We start from the raw sequence: 23,711 nt of genomic DNA, 5'->3' as shown, positions 1-23,711 counted from the left end.
AGCAGTTTATGGTGCCAACAGGCAAGAGCTGTGCCCTTGTCCGTCTCTGCTGAGCACACGGACTGACGTTATTGGTCTTACCCAGCTCAGGACACATGTACTGAGTAACACGCTGCTTCCTGTGACACGCAACATGATGAAAACCATAGCATCACAGAATGGTTAGAGTTGGAAGGGACCTTAAAGATCATCTAGCTCCAATTCCCCTGCCCTGGGCAAGGACACCTCCCACCAGACCAGGTTACTCAAAGCCCCATCCAGCCTGGTCTTGAAACCCTCCAGGGATGGGGCAGCCACAGCTTCTCTGGGCAACCTGGGCCAGGGTCTCACCACCCTCACAGGAAAGAATCTCTTCCTTAGATCTAGTCTAAATCTCTCCTCTTTCAGTTTAAAATGGTTACCCCTCATCCTATCCCTGATCAAGAGTCCCTCCCCAGCTTTCCTGGAGCCCACCCTTTAGGTACTGGAAGGGCTCTAAGGTCACCCCAGCGCCTTCTCCAGGCTGAACCCCAACAACTCTGTCAGCCTGTCCTCACAGCAGAGGGGCTCCAGCCCTTGGAGCATCTCCGTGGCTTCCTCCAGCCCCACTCCAACAGGTCTATGTCCTTCTGCTATTGGTGGCCCCCTAGCTGGACACAGCACTGCAGGTGGGTCTTCCCAGAGCAGAGCAGAGGGGCAGAATCCCCCCCCCCTCGCCCTGCTGGCCACGCTGCTGGGGATGCAGCCCAGGGTGCGGGGGGCTTTCTGGGCCACGTGCTGCAAACCTAACTCTGCTTTCAGACATACCTTCCGAAGTCTAATGGTTTTCCTACCTGGACGGACAGCGAGAACAGCCTTAGGGTAGGCTGAAAGCTCGTGCAAGAGGACAACAGCTATTCAGTCAAAGTACCATCAGGAGTAGCTGGACCCTCCACCCATCCCCCTGCCCAGCTATGCCTACAGATCACCCCCAGCCTGCTGACAATTTCACCCGCAAAATTATATGTTGGTGTTATTGTCAGCAAGAAACCAGCCAGACTGCAACCTGGGGAGGGAAAGGAAACATCACACCAGGGTTGGGAAGGGGGCAAAATTGCACGGAGACAGCAGAGCCAAGATCATGCTGCCCACCCGAAAACAGGGGTCGTAACGCTCAGCAAGGGGTAGAAGAAGATGTCTTCCCATCTCTGCTGAGTCCTCCCAGATGCCCCTTTTCTACTCTGGAATTCCCTAGAGCGGGGACAAACCTTCCAGAGACAGATTCCTCATTTCTATCAGAGAACAAAGCAGCAAGCGCGGTTTAACTCGCCTTCCTCCAACGCTGCGCAGGGTCGTGCTGTGTGGAAACACAGAGGACCCAACTGAGCTTAAGAAAGTTGCCAAAGAAAGAGGAAAACAGTCCTCGGGCAGGACCAGAACCTTGGGATGTACTTCCATGCCAAGAGGAACCTAATCCTAGCAGGAGCTACGATTCGTGCCCCAAAGCAGGACGCACACTGGCCTGCACCCACGGCGCTGCAAAGAGACAGGGAAGGTAATCTTGGGTTTAATTCCCTGGCAAATTACCAAGCCAAAGCCTCGGGGCATCCTGCAAACCCAACAGGGAAAGGAGGAAACGGGAAAGCAGGAAATACCAGCCATGCAACTCAACCGGAGAACGTGGCCACCTCGCCTCGCCGCAGGGGCTGCCCCGGCTCCGCGCCCACGGGGTCCAGCCGAGGGGGCAGCACCCTAATGCATGGGGCCAGGAGAGCCTCGAGCAGGGCAGCCAGAGGTCCATGGCCCGTAGGCAGAGCCGGGGTTACACCGCTCTCTGGGCCAGCAAGGAGCAGAGACCACAAAAGGGGCTTTTCAAGCAAAGGCTCCCTGGCTGTGATGCCAGCGCAGTGCGTGGGCTATCACAGACGAGAGATAGCTGCCATCCCCTACGAGCCCAAGTTCCTTCTCACACAGGAGCTACAGAAGGGAGCAGTCTTTAATCGGTGGTGTCTATATCCCCAGCTGCACTCCACATGCACATGGCGTGTCCAGTTCTGGAGGTCCACAGTCTTCCAGTGCTTAAAGGGGCCCACAAGAGAGCCAAGGAGGGACTTTTTATAAGGACGTGTAGTGATAGAACAAGGGGTAGCAGCTTCAAACTGGAAGAGGGGAGATGTAGATGAGATCTCAGGAAGAAATTCTTTGCTCTGAGGGTGGCAAGACACTGCCCCAGGTTGCCCAGAGAAGCTGTGGATGCCCCATCCCTGGAGGGGTTCAAGACCAGGCAGGATGGGGCTTTGAGCAACCTGGTCTAGTGGGAGGTCTCCACCCATGGCAGGAGGTTGGACTAGATGACCTTTAAGGTCCCTTCCAACCCAAACCATTCTATGATTCTATGTTTGGGCTCAGGACAAGGGCAGATACGGACACAAAATGTGATTAGAGCTGGCCCTGCTCAACGCAACAGGTCCCACCTGCACGAGGAAAAGCCCTTCTGCCTTCACGTAAGCTACTCCAACCCCACCGGCTGTCAGGCTCTGCATGGCCAACACCCACGGTCACCACCCTTCCAGCACGTCCTCACAAAGCTGAAGCATGATCTGTGTGGTTTTGGGGGAGGAGAGGGCAGGCAAGCTGCAAAATTAGAGACTCGAGCAATCAGCAGCGCTCTTTATTAAGGACCGGTCAATTATACGGAGCGAGCTGAAGCGCAGTAAGAGGTCGAGGGCAGGCAGGCAGACCTGCAACCAGCCCAGCACCAGCTGGGGCTGTACCAACAAGATGCCGCCGTGGACAAAGTCCACTCATAAACAGGTTCTCATGGTGTAGCCGGCCCTGCTGCACCCAGGGAAGGGACAAGCTGGCTCCCCGGGGCTGACAAGGAAACACCACGGGCAGATAAACCCAACATCAGCAGAGAAAAGCCAGAAAGACAGGTCACCGCCGGCGAGGCGTGTGCTCCAGCAGCCCATTCGCATCCCGAAAGCGTGCTTCGGGATTCGCTGCGCTCTCTACGTGGCTGTCCCCGTCCACCCGGCGTGCTCCGCACCGGCACGGCAACACCTGGGAAGTCCCACTCAGCTCTCCCACCACGGCAAACCACCCTTTAAACTCAGCAAGGGAGTTGTGACACGGCCCTAGTTTCCATCCTTTCCCATACAGATTTCACGTAAGTGGACTTTAAACATATTACACAAAAAAAAATAAATAAATGTTTTTAAGACAAAAAACAAAACGCGGTAGAATCACAGATGCAGAGAAGAGATGCGTTATTTGAATTTCAGAATAAAGAGCCACCTGCAAGAGCCTGGATGTGTTTATCCAAAGATGATCTCATGGTAGTTTTAGGAAATGATAGCTTGACTGCTGGTTTCGGGGCTTCCCATCAAAAGGATGAAGCCCTCGTTGCAAAGCAGATATTGTGTGAAGCTGTACAGACAGTGATCAGACTGACTCTGGACATGACGCGGAAGGATGTTTGGCCATTTATAACGTAACAGAAACCCTGCTCCTTTAGCCCAGGGTCAAAAATCCATCTTTAGATGTTCCAGAACGAGGACCCCTCGCTCCTCTGGGGAGGTGCTGATCTTCACCATCTTCCAGACTTAACCCTGCAGAGGCATTCCCCCAGCCGGCGGGATGGCGCCGAGACAACCCAACCACCACACCTCCAGCGCAGGGTAGCTCTCCAGGGCTGGGAACCCAGCTAGCAGGATGCCAGAGGAGGGTGGGCCTGGGGCAAAAGGCCATCTTCCCCCACCGGCTCCCCGGAGCAGCCTCCACGCTTTCCAGACTATGAGGAAGTGATAACCACCATCAACAGTGGATAGCCAACGCTGGCACAAGCCTAACTCCGTGACGGGGTGAAGGAGGCAAACAATGTCACCTCCCCAGCCCTTCCCACCGCTGCACCCGCTGGGTGACCCTTCAGAAGGGGAGGCACGGACCACCCGGACCCCAGACCCCCAGCACCAGCACGAAAAGCAGCACTGCTCTGCTGAAACCCCTGCTCCTGCCCAGCTGCTTTGATGCACTGGAAATAAAGTAACCTGAAAACAAAGCAAAACCACAACAACCACCGCAAATACAGCAGGAACCCCCCTGGGTCCCGGCCTGACCTCTGGCTGCTCTGCAGCATCCCACACCAGCGCTGCTCCACCGGGGACGGTCCACAGAGTCCCCGAGCCCCCAGATCACTCGGGAAATCACAAAGCCACCTTAAAGTCGTCGTTGTCGTCCCCCCCCCGCCGTGGAACTCAAGACCAGTTCTGGGGGCTGCGCAGCAGACAAGCCCTTGCTCACTTTAATATAATATCCCAGTTGGTTTCCCACTGGCACCTCGGCTTCCCGGGACCCCACTGGCTCCCGGGGTGGGCAGCAAAGCCCCCCAGCCTGGCATACCCCTCTGTCCCAGCACTGGTCCCCGTGGAGCATCCCCAAACTGCCCCTGAGCCTCCTGAGCATCTTCAAACTGCCCCCCAGGCATCGCCAAGCTGCCCCTGAGGCCCTTGAGCATCCCCAAACTGCCCGCCGGGCACCCCCAAACTGCCCCCGAGCCCCCCCAGCATCGCCAAACTGCCCGCCGGGCACCCCCAAACTGCCCCCGAGCCCCCCCAGCATCGCCAAACTGCCCGCCGAGCACCCCTAAACTGCCCCCGGGCCCCCTCAGCATCGCCCAACTGCTACCGGGCACCCCCAAACTGCCCCCGACCCCCCTCAGCATCGCCAAACTGCTGCCGGGCACCCTGAGCATCCACAAACTGCCCCCCGAGCACCCCAGGCATCGCCAAACTGCCCCCAAGCAGCGCCAAACTGCCTGCCGGACACCCCCAGACTGCCCCCGAGCACCCACAAACTGCCCCCGGGCACCCCCAAAGTGCCCCTGGGCACCCCGGGCACCCCCAAACTGCCCCCAAGCAGCGCCAAACTGCCCGCCGGGCACCCCCAAACTGCCCCCGAGCACCCCGGGCTCCCCCAAAGTGCCCCCTAGCACCCTGATCGTCGCCAAACTGCCCCCGGGCAACCCCGCGGAGCATCCCCAACTGCCGCCGATACCCCCCCCCCCATCCCGTGCGGGACTCACCGGGCCCGGTGCGGTTCCCGCGGGCGGCGGGGAGCGCCAGGAGCTGCAGCAGGAGCAGGAGCAGCAGCCGCAGCGGGCCGGCACCCCGCGCCATGGCCGCCCGCCGCTACCCCGGCATCGCCGCCCGCCGCCCGCCCCGCAGCGCCATCGCCGCCGCCGCCGCCGCCCGCTTCCGCCGGCCCGCCCCGCCCCGGCCCGCCCCCCCGGAACCACCGCCCCCGCCGCCGCCGGGGGGACACCGGGACGGGCGCGGGGCGGGCATGGGGACAGCCGGGCGCGGGGAACCCCCGGGTTGGACAGGGGATACGGGGCTGCCGCAGGCCGGGGGAGACTTGGGGGGCTCGGGTTGTGGGGTGCCCAGATCCTAGGGGAGCCCCAGCACCGACTTGGGAACCCCCACAATCCTGGGGACCCCCGTGATGCTGGGGAGGCGCTGGAGCCCTATCAGCACCCCAAGACCCCAGGTAACCCCGAGGAGCCCGATGACCCAGAGACATCAGCTCATCCCCCGTGATGCTGGGGAGGCGCTGGAGCCCTATCAGCACCCCAAGACCCCAGGTAACCCCGAGGAGCCCGGTGACGCAGAGACACCAATTGGTCCTGGGGACCCCAGTGATGCTGGGGAGGTCCTGGAGCGCTATCAGCACTCCAAGACCCCAAGTAACACTGAGGAGCCCAATGACACGGAGACATAAGCTGATCCTGGGGACCCCCATGATCTTGGGGAGTCATTTTCTAGGGGCTCTGACATCACCAAAAGCCCCATCAGAGCAATCAATAGCTAGCAATGCCCTCATCTAATTTATGATAAGACTTCCTTGAAGTCAGCCCAGAAGCTTGAGCATATAAAGCATGGGATGGAAAGGGACTATTCTTCTAATTCCCAGCCTAGATTTGTTCACTGCCTGGGCATTGCCATTTGTTTGCTGTCCTTGGATGTTCAGAGCTCTCCTCCTGGAATGTGTCCTGCCTAACAACAGCAGCAGCTTCCTCCACATCTTTTTGCTGGGCATGAGGATACCATCCCCTTTCTGCTGTGTTGGTCCTTGAGGTCATGCAGGTATCCTGTAATATCCCGGTCCTCCTCTATAGTGACAGTACCCACACTTTTTTCCTTTTTTCTTTTTAATGTTTTGGCCATTAATAAAAATTCCAAGGCCAGATCCAAGGTCAGATTCTAACAATAATTTCCCTCCAGCCCAATAATTTCCTTTCAACACTCCTGTTACCATCTCCCTGTTTTCTTGAGCTCTATCTTACAATTCTTTCACTAATCCATGTTTTCTCCAGGCTAAATTCTGTGGTCCCAGCACCACACGATGCTGCCGTAACACGGCTCATGACTTACAACAAAGTTCATGACTAAGCTTTGAGATTTTCACCCACAACTTGATGGATTTATCTCTTCTTGCTTCACTCATGCATATTTTGAACATCAATCAAAGCCTTCCTTAATGGCGAGTGCTCCTTGCTATTTTTCATAATCTCCTTGTTATTCCTAATATCCCTTTGACATTAGGAAGCCACACTCCAGTTAGGTATTACACTCTTTACCTCTTGATTTTTCTGCTTCTTTGGGATATAAAGCAATTTCACAATGTTTTCTCTAGGGAATGGCAAGTCTCTTCCACATTAGCTTTGAGTTCTCCCAGTTGATTTTGCTGTTGCTCAAAAATTGTTCTTCTGAAAGCAGAACAAACCAACCCTTCTATTCTCATTCTACCTTCATTTAGCCTTCCACTCCACTTTAAAGGTATCAGCTCACCATCAATCAGTCCTCATGATTGACTCCCCTGCAACGCTGTCTCTACTTTGTAGTTGTTTTCCTCTTAAAGGACAAAAAATGAGATTCAAAGTCAAAGATCTGAGAGATCTGAGCACAATTCAAGCTCACCTAATGTGATGCAGACTCTGATCAACAAAGTTGAACTTGCTCCTGTTCCCCAAGAAAAGCATTCCAGCGCTCAATGGAAGTGTTTGGGGTGGTGGATGCTGTCGGAGAAGTCACCTCCAGACTGACAGCAGCTCCAGGAACATGAGGACACTAAAAATGTTGTCACCGGCTTAGTGGCTGTGTGGTTTACTCCTTCCCCCTTTGGCTAAGGGGCCTTGCAGCCTCAAAAGAAGGGGTGAGTTTAAACCAGGGAGGGTGAAATGCCCTCTGGCTCCAGAGCTGGAGCTGGAGCTGAAGCTTCCTCACTTCACAATTGGAGACATGCAGCCACCCATAGATCACCATGACCTGCAGCCAGGCAGAAGATCCAGCCGCAGTGATATCTGCCTCCTCTTGTGGTGGCAACAAAAATTGCAGTGTTTAGAAAACGGCTGGTGATCTGGCTGTGCTGAAATCTAAGGAGCGTGGCTACACTGGGGCCAGGGCTTCTGTCTGGCTTGGTGACACACTTGATTCTGAATATAGTTTGGGTGGCAGTGTAATGGTTAGGGCTCACCACATCTGCTTCTTGCTCTTTGGTCCTCAAGCTCAGCCCCTCCTCAGGAGGTCAGACACAAGCGGAAGACCCTGCTCTGGAGAGCGAATTTCCTACAGCGTTTCAGCCAGGCTTGGGCAGAAATCGGGAGTATATACTGAAAATATCCCTCTTTGAAGCTACGATCTGGAAAAATAAATAATGGTGACCTGTCCAAACTGAATCTGTGGAGCTTTAACAATGCTGACCCATGAATTTTGATAAATACACTTCTGCTATTAATAATGGCACTCAGCTGCTCAACCGTTGAAGGAGGTATAAAAGCTTTCTGGCCGAGCAGCTGCAATGCACATTTTGCTGTATTTCTTTCCATAAATCCATAGCTGGGATCCTCGTGGCCATGTGCAAAGGTCCCTGGAGAGCACAGAGCTGGCACAGTCCGCTCCCCTATCTCTGTTTGTCCAGTTCTGGTACAAGGAGTAAAAAACCCTTTGTGTTTTAACCATCTCCAGATAGATCCTGGTTGAGTTGTGTCTACCCAGCAGCTCGTTGCCAACCGAAGTCACTGTGAGAGGGGATCTGGAAAGGAAGAGTCTAATGAAGAACTGTGTCTCCAGAATATGGATCAAAAACCTGCTCTTACAGTTGTGCTCTTTAGCTTTGGACGGACACGTCAGATGATGCTCCATCACTGCAGAAGGCTGGTGAAAGGCTATTTGATGTACTCCGTGGAGCTTTGCTACATGCAGCTTCCAGTGTTACTCACAAATGAAAAAATAGGAGGTCGATCGTTTCAGGGTGGATGAAGGCAAGGTGACACAGACAGGGAAATATGATCTAAAACAGAGGAGGTTGAACTTAAACTGGCTATTACATCTCAGAAAAAAAGACACTGGAGTCCTCATTCCAGCTCACCAAAATTGTAGCCTTGATGTGCAGAAGCAGCCCAAGAAGCCAGAAAACTGTGGTGATGTCATCGGGAAGGGTTCTCAAAAAAGGGGGAGAGGGCATCTTTTGCCTGCTGTGTAGCAGCTTGGTTGCACCCACATCTGTGCGGTTTTGGTCTCTGGATCTAAGGACTTTGATGCTTGAGCAGAGAAACTGAGCTGATCAAGGGGAAGGGGCAGCTGCGGTGTGAGATGGTCCTGGGAAGACTGGGATTTTTCCCTGGAGAAGGGGGAGCAGAAAAAGCCAACTTTATGAAACCGTAAAGGGAATGTGGACCTGGTGCTCATCAGATTGTGCTCTAAGAGGCCATTGATGAGTCCAAATGGGTTTAAAATGGATAAAAGGGACTTTATGTGGTGCAGGGGGGAGAATGAACTTCTGGAACTTGCTGCCACAGGAGGCTGTGGAAACAAATAGGATCAGCAGGTTTGTAAAAGGTATAGCAAATTCATGAGCAGCAGGTCAACAGGCAGACGGGGCAGACAACAGGCACCCTCTGAAACTGCAATTACTGCTGCTGTGGGTGCTGGAGGAGCACAGTCACAAATGGCTGGGCTCACGTGCACTCTCCCCGGATGGCATCTCCTGTTCCTGAAAACAACACTGGGAGAGAAGAACCAATAATCTGACCAGCAGAGCGTTTCCTGTGTTCTCAGTTTCACCATCCCAAAGAAAATTCAGACCTTCTCGGATCTGGTTGGTGTGTGGTAGGAAGACAGGGCAACCAGCAGGAGGAAAATTGTTGCATTTCCATTCAATTCCCGTCTCTGGAGTGAAAACGTGATTAATCCCCAGTGGACAAAGTCAAGCAGGGCTGACTGAAAAATATTGTAATCTCATGGAAAAGGGTTGTCAGTGATACAGTTGCAGCACAAATCTGGCTAGATCTAACCATCAAAAAAGACGTGGTCAGCCGCAAAAAGGAGGAGGAAAACCAATGCACAGTAGGTGTGGAAAGCTTCTGCCGTTTAGTTGATGAATGGCTCCAAAACAGCAGTGACGGCGCTGGGAAGGCATCAGTGGCCAAGGTCGTGTTACCACAGATCTGCTCCTTCTCCTCCCAGATCTAAAATCCAGGACCTGGATTCTGTTGTGAACATCTCCAGGGACAGGACGTTCATGATGCTTAATGCCTTTTCGGTCACGGGAGCTCACAGAAGAAGAACTCAGCTCTGAGGGGTTCAGCAAAAAGGTTTTCCAAGATATCACTCGCAGTGTTGAACTTCTTGTGATGGCAAAGGAGAGCAGACAATGTTCCAAGTTCTGGGAATACCTGTTTTTATCAGCCCTGTCCTGTCTGGAGGGGCTTGTACAGCTGTGCTTGATGTGACTGCTCCGCTGGGAGTAGTCTCTGCTTCTAGGAAAGGAAGAAATAAAAATATTGGAAGTCCTTAATGAAAATTGACATTTTAGTGAAGGCTGACTCTTATTTTCTGTATTCTACAACCATTTCTCCTCTTCCCACTGCAAAACAGCCAGTGGAAAAGGTGGGGGGATCCTAAAAAGTGTGAATTAAAGTGTATTTCAATCATTCCAGTATTTGCAAACTGCTTGCCTGAAAAAAAAAAATCCCCTTTACTTCAGCAACTGATTGAAGCCATCTCCAAACAGCCAGTATCTTTGGGAAGGGGTGGAGGGTGATGGTGTCGCAGAAATGAGACAAGAGGGTCTCTTACCATTCACAGGATAAAAGGAGGAAACTAAGGAACTATAAACCAGTCAACTTCAAATCACAAAAAAGCAGTGGGACACTTAATCGAAGAAAGAGATGAGTAATAACCGTGGCCATTGCCAAGAATGAATCATTTCAGATGAGTCTGTTTTCCTTCTGTGACAGATTCCAGTCCTTGGTTCAACATTATTATTCACTGTTCCTTCATCAATAACTTATGTGTTTGTAAAGAAGAATGTGCTTATGAAATTCTCAGATGTTCCTGAGCTGGAGGGGCTGCGGGCACCCCAGAGCACTGGGTTAAAATTCAAAATGATCCAGACAAACCAGAGAGATCAGTTCAGTATGGAAAATCTGACATTTAGGAAGGAGTAACTGTCCAAATACACAGTGAACAAACTGCTTACGCAGCAGTTTTTCAACAAAAGACCTATAGGTTGCACCAATCATGCGATATGCTATTGGCATATGGGATGTATAAACAGAAGAGCCATTTGTAAAACACATGATGTTTTCCTTCCTCTTTCCAGCAAGAGCCTCTCTCAGCTGGTGTCCCAGTAAGAACTGAATTCTGTTTCTTCCCACTGCTTCTCTGCTAAATTTTGAATAGGAAATTCCTGGTAAAATCCCCATGGATGCTCGACTTCCTCTAGGAGTAGGTGCGTCTGTGTCCATTTCCAGGATGCACTCTCTAGGGCCATGACTATTTTGACTATTTATCAGGCACTAGTAAGAGTAGTATCCAATCTACCTGGACAACGCTGTTTGCAACCCTTCAAGAGACTGGTAGAAGTGTTGTGATCGGGTAAGTCGTAACCATCAAGCTTGTTTCCCCACGTCGTTTTAGTTCCTCTTTCAATAAAAATGAGCTCTGAGACACCACTTGTCTTGGTGACTATCATATAATAAAATACTGTGGTGTTCTGTGGGTATCGTTGAACCATAGATGCTTTGTCCATCAAGAATAAATGTTGATGAGTGGTAAGAAAGGCCTCCAGACAGTGGAGACATCAGACCAGGCTTTTGTCTCACCTGAAGGTGTTCATCTTCCTTCTTCCCCTGAAGCTGCCTACTGTGACTTTGCCTCCTGAGCACTGCCATGGCCTGGATCAGGGGGTTTTGCTCCCAAAGTCCACCTCCTCCATGTTGCCTGATGGCATTTCAGGCTGCCGCTGCTGTGGGCAGCACAGAGGTCGCCTCCACCTCTCTCATCAGCACCAGGGCTGCGGCAATACAAGCTGCAAAACCAACCTGGGCCAGCAGTGGGGTAAATATTGGACCTGCTCTGCTCCAGGCCACCGGTGCCATGCTGCCTGCAGGTTCCGATGGCATGAACATTAGCTCGGGGACAGCCAAGCTGCAGAAAGCTGCTGCCAGCATGGCTGACCCCTCACCAAGCCACAGCCACCAAGGGATGCCCGGTGAAGGGAGCCCAGGGAGCTGGGAGGCATGGACTCCATGCCTGGGGCACCCAGTGCTGCAAATGGGCTTCTGGGGAGGGCTTCTGCACCCCTCCGAGCTGGCACCAGTGTCCCCAGCATGCTCGGGACCTGGGGCTGGCTGGAAACCCATGCTGGCAGCCTGCCTGGAGGCTCCAGCTCAGTCCCACAGAGAGGACCAAGACTTGGACCTCTGCACCCTCTGCCTGGCCCCGATAAAGCACCACGGCTTGAGGTCCCCATCTTGTGGCAGCAGGGACAAACGGCTGGGACAAAACTCATCCTGGCTCCCGGGGCTCAGTGGTTCTTTGGCCAGGCAGAGCCCTGGGAAAGCACTGCAGAGCCAGGACACTGCCCACTGCCACACAACGTGTCCTGCCTCAGCACACAGCACGCCATGGGAAGGGTTGGAAGGGAAAGCCTGGCAGAGGCAGTGGGGACAACTGCCACCCCCTGTCCCTCCATACACATACTGTCCCCTGCGTTGCTCTTACCCCTTGCCTCTCATGCACACCCCACGTGCATAAGGACCCCACCAGGGTCCTCTGTGGCTGGTTTTGGAGCGTTCCAAGTCTGTGCTGGATTTGGTGCTGGCTCTTCCTGGTGCTTTACACACTAGTCCACATCCCCTTGCACACCTGTTTGCCCTGACCCCCCCACCACGTCCCTGTTGCCCCCCGAGCTCCCCAGGGAGCAGAGTCTCTCTGCGGAGCAGAGTTGTGCCCACAGCTATGTCTGGGTGATGTTTGGCTGGAAGGGTGCAACCTGCTCCAACGCCCTGCTCCATGCAAAGGTGGAGCAGGTCAGTCAGTGATGCTCCGACCAGCTTTGTCTCCCCCTCCTCGCCGTGCCCAGGTGTGGTGGGCATGTGGGGTTGTGATGCCTGTGATGCTTCGCAGGAGAAACCCTGGGGGCTGGAGAGTCTCCCTCTCTCTCCACAGTCATTTGGGGTCTCTCCTGCCTCTGGTACATTCACTGATGGTGACTGGAGGCCATGAGACTGGGGCAAGCATCCACCCTTGCAAGTGCCAGGGGGCAAAAGGGCCCATGGCAACCTCGGCTTTGCTCCCTGCTGTGGCTGCACCAGCCACACAGGGGGTTTCTCGAACCTTCCCCCCCCTGCACCGAGCACCTCCCAGCCCTGGCAGGGACAGGGCAGCCTTACTCAGCACCTGGCAGGTTGTAGCCCCCCAGGACTATCTTCTACCCCGTCTCCCACCACACCCACAGCTGGAGGAGAGCCCACGCTCGCCTTTATCAGCCACCCACCATGGCCGCCCCACTGCAGGCTGCGATAAGGGCTGGGGGCTGCGCAGACACCAGCGTCGCGGCACCCGGCACCGTTTCGCTGCCGGTGCTTGTTTTCCTGACAGCTCCTACCCCACTGCAGCTCCGGACCCAAAGAGCAGGGTCTGGGGCTCAGCCCCATCTGCTCCCCTTGCAGTCCCCCGTGCCCGCTGTCTCCCCCAGCCTGCCAGCCCCCCAGGACTCCTCCAAAGCGACACCCCAGCAACGCAGGATTAGGTGGAAACAGAGGAAGTCCTATGATGCCGCACAGCCCTGTGTGTTGGGGATGCACAGAAAGATGCCCTTGCTCTCGGAGGTCTTCAGGGTGTCCTTGCTGTGCCACCACGCAGAGGGTGACAGGCACCGGGAGCCCCTGTACCACACTGTTTCCCGCAAGCACTTCCAGGAGGAGATGATCTCTGACAATTTGGCCTGAAAAAGGGCAAGGGGTGCGTGGGGCTGGGGGGGGAAAGAGGGGATCCCGTCGCGGTGCTCTGGTGGGAAGGTCAGGATGGTCTGGGGCTGCAGGGACCTCCCAGTGGCCAGACTCTGGCCGGTCTCCATGAGTCTTTCCCGTCCACCGGTGCCTGGAAATGCCCCCGAAAAGCAGTGCCTTGCCCATCAGGCACCACCACCCAAACGCCGCCTCCTCTCAGTGGCAGCAAAACCAGAGCCCATTTCCTCCACGTGCCCACCTGGATGGGGGGACCCCCAGAGTTGAGACCCCCGGAGCAGATCCCTCCCGCTCCCTTCCCGCGGGCAGCAACCAGAGCAGGACGCCAGGGCTGGAGCACAAATGCAACAGATTTTATTTCAGATCATTTGGCTGCTCGCTGTCAGAGGGCTGGCAGTGCGTTGGGTCCAGCTCCAGCCATGGTGCCGTCTTAACGGTACTTGGCAGTCAGCACGTTGCCCACGGCGCACAGGAACTTGTCCAGGGAAGCGTGGACCTCCGGGGTCAGGAGAGAGGGGTGGTGGATGGCCACCACCACCAGGAAGCATTGGCCCAGCAGCTGAAAGGCAAAAGGAGATGGTGAGCAAGGGAGTGAGGCGAGATGGTGGCCGGGGGGAGGGTGCAGGAGGGGAGCCGGGCTGGTCACCCCTTCTCAGGTGCTCACTTTGAAGTTGACAGGGTCCACGCGGAGCTTTTGGGCGTGGAGGTCGCTGAGCTTGGAGAGGGCACCGGCGATGTCATCGATGTGGTTGGCAGCCTCGACCAGGGCAGCCGCCACCTTCTTGCCGTGTCCCTTGACCTGAGCGGAGCCATGCTGCAGGTCGAAGTGGGGGAAGTAGGTCTTGGTCTGGGGGTAGGTGGCGAACATCCTGGGGGGACAGAGAGGGTCAGGGACGGATGAGACGGGGACAGGGTCACGTAGGACAGCTGTGGATGGGGAGAGGATGGGGGCAGATGGGAGGGAGTCGGGGACAGACAGGGGAGGGGGTGATGATGGGGATGGACACGTACCTCTCCAGGGTTTCGGCGCCGTACTCCTCGGCATGGCCGCCGATTTTGGCGAAGATGCCCTTCACGTTGGTCTTGTCAGCGCCGGACAGCACCATGGTGTCACCTCCGCCTTGGCAGCCCCCAGCACGGGTGCCCCCGCCGGTCGCCGCCTCCCTTATATGCGGTACCGGAGCACCGCCCGCCCCCGGCCCGCCCCGCCGCCGCTGGACCCCGGCCAGCGCCGCGCCCCGCTCCTCCCCGCCGCACCGGCACCGGCACCGGGCCCGGCTGGGGGGTCGCTGCCCCCCGACACCAGCCGGGATTTGGGTCAGAATTAGGGTTAGGGCTCGCATCAGCGCAGGCAGGGTGGTCCGTCCCCTCTGGCGAGGGCTGGCTGCAGGGTTAGGCTTAGGGTAAGGTTCAGGTTCAGGCTTAGGTTTAGGTTTAGGGTCTGCCTGGCACGGGTTGAGGTTGGGGTCTGCACTGGAGGAACCTGTGGGTGTCCCCTCCCGGCACAGGATGGGTTCAGGGCTTGGCGTGGGGGCACTGGCTGAGGTCCCCCCGGCACCAGCGTAGCCTGGATGTGTTCTGGCAGGACAGTGGGGACAGCAGCGTGGGGGTTGTGCGCTCAGTAGCGTGGTGGGAGTCTGTGCCCCACAGATTGAGCCTGGCCAGCGCTCCCAACACCCTCACGCAACCCCACGGGCACCTGCACGTACTGACCCATCCAACACAGCCTCCACACACACACCTGAACTGCCCTGGTACAGGCACTGCCACGTAGCACAGCCCCTACATGTACACCATCCCTATAGAATCATAGAATGCTTTGAGTTGGAAGGGACCTTAAAGATCATCTCATTCCAATCCCATGGGCAGGGACACCTCCCACCAGACCAGGTTGCTCAAAGCCCCATCCAGCCTGGTCTTGAACCCCTCCAGGGATGGGGCAGCCACAGCTTCTCTGGGCAATCCTTGTACACAAACACGCTGCCCCTACACACACCCTGCCATCCATCACGGCCCCTATACACAGCCGCTCATCCGCGCTGCCCCCCTGCACCTACTGCTCTGGTTCCCTCAGAGCACCCCAAACTGGTGCACCCCAAAGCATGTGCCCTCTTCACCCCCTGCTCCCCGAACCGCAGTCACATCCCTTTGCATACAGACCCCGGAGCTGCCCTGCCTCACACGTGCTGTGCTGGCCCCAGCGCTGCGGGGGGACTGGGTGACCATGACCCCTGGAAAGGGGGGACACTTGGCAGAGCCACAGGGATCAGCGCTGGGCGCTGAAGGAAGCACTGGCCACAGCAGAAGGAGCTCACAGCCAGGGAAGGCAGGCAGGTAGGGCCCATGGCGAGCCCCGTGTGCCCCAAATGGTGAAGGAGAGGAAGGCAAGAAGGTGAAGATGAGGATGGTGAGGAAGATGAGGAGGGTGAGGGGGCCTGCGGTGCTTCCAGTAGGTTCGAGGGCTGGCGCAGGCAGGCAGGGGACAGTTCACACCCGTGTTTCCTCCATGGCTGACGGTTCTTATCGTTTGTGTTTGGGGGAGATTAGCACGAGCTGGCACCGTGTCAGGGAAGGAGGGGAGGATAGAGGGGGGGCTGCTCTTCTGGGAAGTGGAGCCCAGGGGAACAGCAGTGGGGTGGTATGTCTGCCTTCACCTGCATCGAGGGGGCAGAAAAGCCCTTCAAACTGGTGGCACAAGAATAAATGGGTGTTAACGCACACAAGGACACTGGGATGTTGACTGGGATGTGCCTGAGGGTGGAGGAAAAGTGCTGTGGGTTCATGAGTGCACTTGCAGGAGTAAGGGCCAATATGGCTTGGGGACCCCCAGCCCTGTGTTTCTACGCAGGCAGGGACCCCCAGCTCCATGTTTCTGTTCAGGCAGGGTCCCCACATCCCCAGCACCCGGTTGCTGCCTGCACTTGGCCACTGCAGGCATCACTCTCCTGGCACACCATGTCCCATCCCTCACGAATGCTCTCCTCCTCCCTTTGGTGTAACAGCCCAGAGCAAACCCAGGGCTAGTTTAGTAGTATCTCATAACCCATCACCTGTGATCTAAAGACAACATTGTTGTTTTTTAATTTAGGCCCCCAATCCCTGAAACTGGTGGCCCTGTGCCAGACTGTGGCTCTGCCCACCCTGCTCCCACCCTGTCCCGGTGCCAGGGGAAGCGCAGACACCCAGGGCAGGAGTGGGGGCACTTCCCTGGTAATCGACAGGGATTTGTGGCTCAGGGGCTTGAGCCAAGAACAGTGTTTGTGCTTCATGGTCTGCGGTGGATTTTTTTTTCACTCCATGAACTTGTCTGGTTGCTTTTGGAGCTCATGCAGGCACTGAGCTCCCACAGCATCCCCAATAAAGTCCTAAACAACCGTCGTGATAGATGGAGCAAGGAGGGATTAATCCTACCCTCACATGGAGAATCCTTCAAGGGGATGCAAGAACTACATTTGGCTTGGTGCATCCTTCCCCCGGCTCCCAGAGGGATGCAGACAGGGAAGGGCAACAGGTTGAGCTCCATTCCCTGGGTCCTGCTACCAGCATCATCCGCATCCCAGGCTGGGGGGGTAGAAGCAGGCAGGACTCTCAGAGGGCTACCCAGGGAGCCCATGGCCAGCGCTGCCCCCCTGCACCATGGCCAGCCTCACTGGCAGCTCCCTCCCTTGCTCCGATGGGAGCACCGCAACACCCCAGCCCACCCCGGCCCCCCACCCTGGCACAGACAGACACGGTGCTGTGGCAAAGGTGTCTTTATTGATGGCACCGGGGCGCGGGCAGCAGCTCATCTGTACTTCTCAGCCAGCACGGCGGCCACGGCCGACAGGAACTTGTCAAAGGCGGAGTGCACCTCGGGGGTGTATTCTTTGCCCAGGTGCACGGCCAGCACCACCTGGAAGCACTGCGACAGCAGCTGCAAGGCAAAACGGGGCTCAGCACCACCGCTACAACCCCCCCGACCCACCTCCTTGTCCCTCACTCCCCGTCCCCTCTCCCCCATCCCCGAGTCCCTGTCCCCCGTTCCCCGCCTGCCTTGAAGTTGACGGGGTCGACGCGCAGGTTGTAGGCGTGCAGGTTGCTGAGCTCGGACAGGGCCTGGCTGAGGTTGTCCAGGTTCTTGACGGCGTTGCCCAAGGCGGTCACCACCTTCTTGCCGTGGCCGCGGATTTGGTCAGAGCCGTGTTGCAGGTCGAAGTGAGGGAAGTAGGTCTTGGTCTGGGGGTAGGTGATGAACATCCTGCCGGAGCGGGAGGGTCAGTGCCGCCGACCCCAAGCCGGACCCCCCACACACACCAGGCCCCCCGTGGGGCTCCCACCCTCTCGCCCCCATCGCCCATGGAGTCCCCGGGCCCGGCCCGCACCTCTCCAGGGCCTCGGCTCCAAAGTCCTCCTGGTGGCCGAGCACCTTCTCCCAGATCTGCAGGATCAGCTTCTTGTCGTCGGCGGTCAGCATGGTGGCGGCTGGTGGCAGGGGTGGGCAGGACTCGGTGGCAGCAGCATCTGCGGGGACACCCTCTTATAGCAGCCGGCACCTCCACCCCGGCCTTATCTTATCGGCACGGAGGGGCGGCGGGGCCGCGGCCGCCGGTGCCGGGCCCAGGGAGCGGCTGCGGCATTGCCCCGGGGGGCCCCGGCTTCCCCGGGGGGCCCAGCCCCGAGGAGGCCCCAAGGGGGCCCATCTGCCCTGCCCTGCCCCACTGCACCAGCCCCACGCCAGGCTGGGGGCTGGGGGCAGCCCCATGGTCAACAGCATCCACTGGCATGTCCATGGATGCCACGGCCTTGGCCTCGCTGGCCGGCGTGTCCTCAGGTCTCCTGTTGGGATGCACCATTCCCTCCAGGCCCTGGTCCTCCCTGGCTTCCATGTGAGCCCCACATGTGTTCCTGTGTCCTTCATGTCCTCTAGACTCTGGTGCATCCAGCTTCTCTCTGCCTAAAAAAACCCATGGACCTCTGAGCAGGAGCCATGGATGAGCCCTCCCGGGTCACACTGGGGATTGACCATGGCAAACACCATCTCTCCAGATGCCTGGAGAAGTCTGGATGGAGAAGAACCTCCTTTTTGGGCACATGGTCTTCCCAAAGTCTGTCCCGTGATGCTTGTCAGGCCTGGGCTTCTTCCCATCTTGCCACCCCAGTGTGTGCTCCTGCCACTCCATAAATGTTGTGACAATCTGCAGGGCATATGGTGGTTGGTGACTGTCACATCCTTCGCTCAGCCTCTGTACAAAGTCATTGATACAAATTCGGGTTTAGGGACATTCCTGATGCTGACCTACCATCTAAGTTGTGGATTTAAATGCAGTGCATCCTCAAGGCTGTCTCTGCTTCTCACTCTGCCCCCCAGGGAACAGATTTTGGGGTGCATGATATGCCAGGAGGAGATGCAACCAGGCAGATGACCCCAACTAACCAAAGAAGTATTTCATACCATATAACGCCATGCTCAGCAATAAAGGGGAAAAGAGGGGTTTCTAGGGGGGTTACCCATCTTTTTTTCTCAGGAACTGGCTGGGCATCAGTCTACCCACAAGAGGTGGTGCATGATTGCCTTTGCATCACCTGTTTTGTTTTGTTTTCTTCCCTCCTCTTCCACTTATCTTTCACTTATTAAACAATTATTTCTGTTTGTTTATTTGATCTGATCCCCAAGTTTTCTTGCTTTTATTCTTCCTTTTCTCTTCCCCTCATCCCATTGAGGAGGATTCTGCAGTGCTTAGCTGTCCACCGGGGTTAAACCCACAACAGGTACATATGGAGGATCCCTGTGCTCCCCCCAGGCTGACCATCAGTTCCATACTCTTCCCTGTCACTGCTTTCCAGAGAAATTCTGTGAATTTGTGGTCCCCGAGATGCCATCAACACTGATTTCCAGTGGCCACTCCCAAGGTGCTATCAACACTGATTTCCAGTGGCCACTAGTATCCCCATATTTCAAATGTGTGTAAAGTTCCCCACATAAACATAAGATACATGAAGCTGAGGGGATGGTCCCTTTACCAAACCTGTCTAGGAGGTGTGACAGCCCTAGGTGTCCATCAAGCCCATCAGATACCTTTTCCATAGCCCTTGGAGAGGAGCATGAGAAGACACTGCCCAGCGTCGCTCTGGGCACATCACAACATATGGCATTGTAGGTTTTGCTCACAACAGGCTGTGATGGGTTCTGGATAGGCCAAACAAAAAGCCTGGGTCCTTTCAATATCCAGGTCAACCTGGAAACAGTCTTTGGTGGACACACCTTTGGTGAGCAGTAGCAGTCACAGGGCTCTAGCCTGTTCCGGGCTTCTGCTCAATGTTATGTTATACCCACTGAATATTATGTTACTCCCACTGAATTTACACATCTTAGCACATGAATTAGTACATGAATTCATTAGTACATGGCTTAGTACATGAGTTTACACACCTTAATATTTTCCCCTCCATATTGTGTAGTTATTTCAGAACACCCCTGTCTGAACAGTAAGGTGTGGGTGGAACACTCAGAGATGAAAGCACAGAGACTGTATCTCACATTTTAATTATTTATTGGGTTTTGCAGATGACCGAGCCCCTGCGTAGGGGATTTGAGAGGACAGCGTAGGAAGGGGTGAGTACCCCGGGGCCTGGCAAATGGGGTGCGCCATGGATGTGCGTCCCTCGCCCTCTGTGGAGGCCATTTATCTGTACTTCTCAGTCAGAACAGAGGAAACACTGGACAGGAACTTGTCCCACGCAGCGTGAGCTTCTGGGGTGAAGTCACTGGGATAGCGGGCAGCCACGGAGCACAGGATACAGTGAGAAAGCAGCTGTAAGGGAAACCAGGATGAAGTCCATCATAATCAGTAACAGATGTCAATCTAGGGGTCTGCAACAGACCTTGGTCCCAGTGTGTTCTGGGATGACAACTACATGTCCCACCCAGGTAGCGCTGCTGCCTGAGGCCATCTGTGAAGAAGCCTTTGGTATAGGGCAAAAGGCACTGCTCGATACCACTCCCTCTGTCCAGGTGTCCCTTCCTTCCTCCCCAAAGGCAAATGCAACAAAGCGGAAATGTTTAGAATTTACTTTGTTCAAGACAGGTGATATAACTTGACTTGTGAGGGAGGTTCATAAACTACAACAAAGGCAGCAGAGACTCAGGTGTGTCTACACAAACCATAGGAGCCCCCTAAGTAGTTCTTTTCTTGGTCTAGACCAAATCTTTCATTAAAAGGTCCAACCTCAGGTTAAAAATCAGGTGGAGAACAAGCAGCGACGCAAATTGGCAAGCCTGATCAAGCTGCCATTAGCCAAAATGATCTGTGGTCACTAACTCTGTGAGGGCAGTTTCCATCCCTGAAAGCCTCTGTGCTCACTCACCTTGAAGTTCACTGGGTCCACCCTGAGGATGTAAGCGTGCAGCTCACTGAGCTTGGCCAAGGCGCCTCTAATGTCATCAACGTGCTTCACAGCCTCCCCGATGGCATTCATGACCTTGGAGCCGTGACCACGAAGCTGAGCCGAGCCTTGGCTGAGATCAAAGTGAGGGAAGTAGGTTTTCGTCTGGGGGTAGCTGGAGAAAAGCCTGGAGGAGAACAGGAGAATGAGATACAGCAGTGGAAGCGACATGCGTGAGATGGTAAAACCTCAGAGCCAGTGCAGGGTAAAACTGCCAGCTGCAGAAGTGCACCCCTTCAGCGGTTGTGACAGAGCTTTGGGATCTCGAAGCCTCCATCAAGAAGGTCTTTCTGCTCTTAAACCTCTTCTGCAGTACACGCAAATTAGACAGTGGGCTAATCTGTACGTACTAGAGAAGAATGAAATGTTAAAAATAATTTAAAAGTTAATGTATTTGGGTTTTTTTGGGGGGGAGAGTATCTTAAAATCAATAATAGCCCCAAATTGTCACTACATTTCCTGTATTACATTGTAAGCCAGCTTGCAGGATCTTCAAACTAATACGAGCTGAAATGAACCAGAATTGATACGAGTGGCACTCAGAGTCCTGGAAGGAATATCACAATACTTTATATTGAGCTGTAAATAACATAAAATAACATCATAATTTCTGAACAACTTCTGGGCTATTATCCCTTCTGTGCCAACTTGCTTAATTTGTATGAACTTTGGGTTACTGTGCTATACTTCATGCAGGGCATCCAGTTGTCTTATTTCCTAACAGTTTCTTACTTATCAACTGGAACAATGAAGCATACCCAGTGAATTTAGTGGACAGCTATTCTCTTAATGCCTAGAAATTGCAAGAGAAAGCACAACACTTATACAGAAATTGCATCACTTGTACAACAAACCACTTTGAGTTAATTTCCCGACAGTGACAACCCTATTTCAGGACACCGAGTATGAATGACTTCGAATTCCTCGCCGGGGCTCCTGGCTATGAGTTCTTCTGAATTGCTATAATGGGTAGCAAAGCATTAGAATTGCTTAGGAAATTATGATTTGCTGTAAGATTTTGAAGCCATCTATTAGCATTTAGTAGCACAGATGTAATTCCAGAAAAGGACATACACAGAGGTCATCCATCAACTCTCACCGGTCCCAGACTGCTCTCGCTCATGCAAGTTTTACACGAGGTGCATCCTGACAGCAAAGCCAGAGGAAGTACCCTCTTCAGAGGGCTTCTGGGGGACTTACCTCTCCAGTGATTCTGCCCCGATGGCATCGGCTTGGGTAGCCACCTTTGCCCAGATGGCGACCACAGCAGCCTTCTCGGCTTGAGTCAGCGTCATTGTGCAGGAGGGTGAAGGCTGAGGCTCCTCGCAGTGAACGCTCAGAGCAGGTTTGGACTCATTACCCTGACGGCTCTGCTTATAAAGAGGAAGGGGAGAGCGGACCTTGGCGCCTGTCCACGCTCATTGGTCACTCCAGAGGTCCACCCATGGAGGTGGGAGACTCTTATCTCCTATTTCGGCAAGGGTCAGCGCACTGGCCTCATTGCTTGCCGGTGTTATCAGCTTCTTGCTTCTTAACGTAATGGCTGTGTGGCCCAAAGAAATTGTCTGGACACCTATTGATACATGAACAGACAGATAATGCTGGAAAATTCCAGCGATGGAGCGTTAGGACACATCCTTAGGCTGAGGAGTGTATGCACTTCAGGCATACTAAGGAGCTTGGAGAAAAATCTGCATTTTCTGCCTTGCTTCACAGAGGAGAACGCAAGACTGGGCCTTTCTGTGCCATATCATGAACTTCCAGTATATGCGGTTTCCACGTGGTCCAGTATTTCGTATAAAATGATTCCTAAGTAGTGCTAGGCACAGGCTGGGAGACGTGCTGTAGAGTTCAGAGGGGGGGTGAGACCCTGATTTTGTAGGAAACAGTGGAGATTTTGCCATTTGCTTCAACGCCGCCAGGACTTCACTTTGCCAGCCTCTGGCAAAGGATCAGGGACACAGCCCACAATTGATATTGCTTATAATGGCAGCAATAATAACGATTCCTACGGATACAGGGAGAGGGGGCTTATGAAATTGAGTAGGGTCCTAGAAAAAAGAAGGTGTGTGTGAGTAAGCCCAGTCAGATCCTTTTTTTCAGCACTAAATGCCTCATATGGTACCTCTTTGATTTCTAGCTGTGTGATCTCACTGTTAATTACCCCTTGTGTGTAAAATAGCTCTCAGCACCACAGCCAGTGCTGGTGTGTGCTGGACACGTGCCGGAAAGCCTGGTCCCAGGATAGATGGCTTGTAGCTTCGGGGCATGGGCACACTTGGTGGGTGAAGGACCAAACAAGCAGAGGGAAGAGCAACAAAAGTCTGTAATCACAGATAAGTGGGCAAAATGTCAAAGAAGTACCCTACTGGAGATGGTCGCTGCTGAACCTCAGGGAATGAGTATCCTGCCAGCGCATGAAGCAGAGGTAAATCTCTCTGCCACCCCGATAAACTACAGCAGCCGCACACATCACCGCTGGGCGCTGGCAGCCGTGCACGGAAAGCTGGCGGGTACAGCCAGAGAGGGCAGATAGTGTCCCCTGCCCAAATAGCCTCGCATGCTTGCGCGGGGGAGGTTGATACGTATAAGCCAGATTCCTCGCCAAGACGTGCCTGCGTTTCACAGCAACGCTGCCGAATCCTGCTGCAAAGGATGCTCCCCAGACATGCTTGTCCTGCTGAGAGGGAAGCCCTTCTAGGGATCTAATGATACTTGGTTCATGCATGCATTGCAGTACGTCCAGCTGGTTATCTGCACAAAAATAGCAATGCCGGTGCAATCACACTACCCAGCCCCGCTAAGTGTCCCACAGGAGCAGGCACCAAGCTTGGAGCCCCTCTTGGGAGCCTCAGGGTGCTGTGCCATGCTTCCAGGCAAGGGAACCCCGCTGCTGGGCAGGGGAGCCCCACTGCCAGCAGGTGTTCGGGTTGGGGTGGGAGCTAGGCTCTGACATGTGCTCTGCTGATGGTGGGGGCTTCTTCTGTGCCTTCACATGGGGATACATCTCTCCTCTCTG

At 54.8% G+C, this 23,711-nt stretch overlaps 4 protein-coding genes across 4 annotated transcripts in view; all 4 read right to left on the bottom strand.

The window, feature by feature from the left end:
* PGAP6 (post-GPI attachment to proteins 6) overlaps positions 1–5,135 on the bottom strand; it is a 16,405-nt gene extending 11,270 nt beyond the window's left edge. The window contains exons 1-2 of the mRNA XM_074158758.1: positions 5,042–5,135; positions 787–812 (exon numbers count right to left, since the gene is read on the bottom strand). Coding sequence (XP_074014859.1) covers positions 787–812; positions 5,042–5,135 — 120 coding nt within the window. The remainder of the gene's footprint in view (positions 1–786; positions 813–5,041) is intronic.
* Positions 5,136–13,603: 8,468 nt separating this feature from the next.
* LOC141471795 (hemoglobin subunit alpha-A) lies at positions 13,604–14,406 on the bottom strand. The gene is made up of 3 exons (XM_074158494.1): positions 14,282–14,406; positions 13,935–14,139; positions 13,604–13,829 (listed from the first exon to the last, which is right to left on the bottom strand). The coding sequence occupies exons 1-3, from the start codon at positions 14,374–14,376 to the stop codon at positions 13,701–13,703; spliced, it is 429 nt and encodes a 142-aa protein (XP_074014595.1). The 5' UTR covers positions 14,377–14,406; the 3' UTR covers positions 13,604–13,700.
* Positions 14,407–17,008: 2,602 nt separating this feature from the next.
* On the bottom strand, positions 17,009–17,753 carry LOC141471781 (hemoglobin subunit alpha-2). The gene is made up of 3 exons (XM_074158472.1): positions 17,632–17,753; positions 17,303–17,507; positions 17,009–17,183 (listed from the first exon to the last, which is right to left on the bottom strand). Exons 1-3 carry the CDS (start codon positions 17,721–17,723, stop codon positions 17,055–17,057), a joined length of 426 nt encoding a protein of 141 aa, XP_074014573.1. The 5' UTR covers positions 17,724–17,753; the 3' UTR covers positions 17,009–17,054.
* A 2,179-nt stretch (positions 17,754–19,932) lies between these two features.
* Positions 19,933–21,987, bottom strand: LOC141471810 (hemoglobin subunit pi). Its single transcript, XM_074158527.1, has 3 exons — positions 21,893–21,987; positions 20,615–20,819; positions 19,933–20,061 (listed from the first exon to the last, which is right to left on the bottom strand). Exons 1-3 carry the CDS (start codon positions 21,985–21,987, stop codon positions 19,933–19,935), a joined length of 429 nt encoding a protein of 142 aa, XP_074014628.1.
* Positions 21,988–23,711: the final 1,724 nt, after the last annotated feature.

The sequence above is a fragment of the Numenius arquata genome, chromosome 14 (assembly GCF_964106895.1).
Source record: "Numenius arquata chromosome 14, bNumArq3.hap1.1, whole genome shotgun sequence".
Taxonomy (NCBI): Eukaryota; Metazoa; Chordata; class Aves; order Charadriiformes; family Scolopacidae; genus Numenius; species Numenius arquata.
This window is presented reverse-complemented; position numbering and strand designations above follow the sequence as displayed.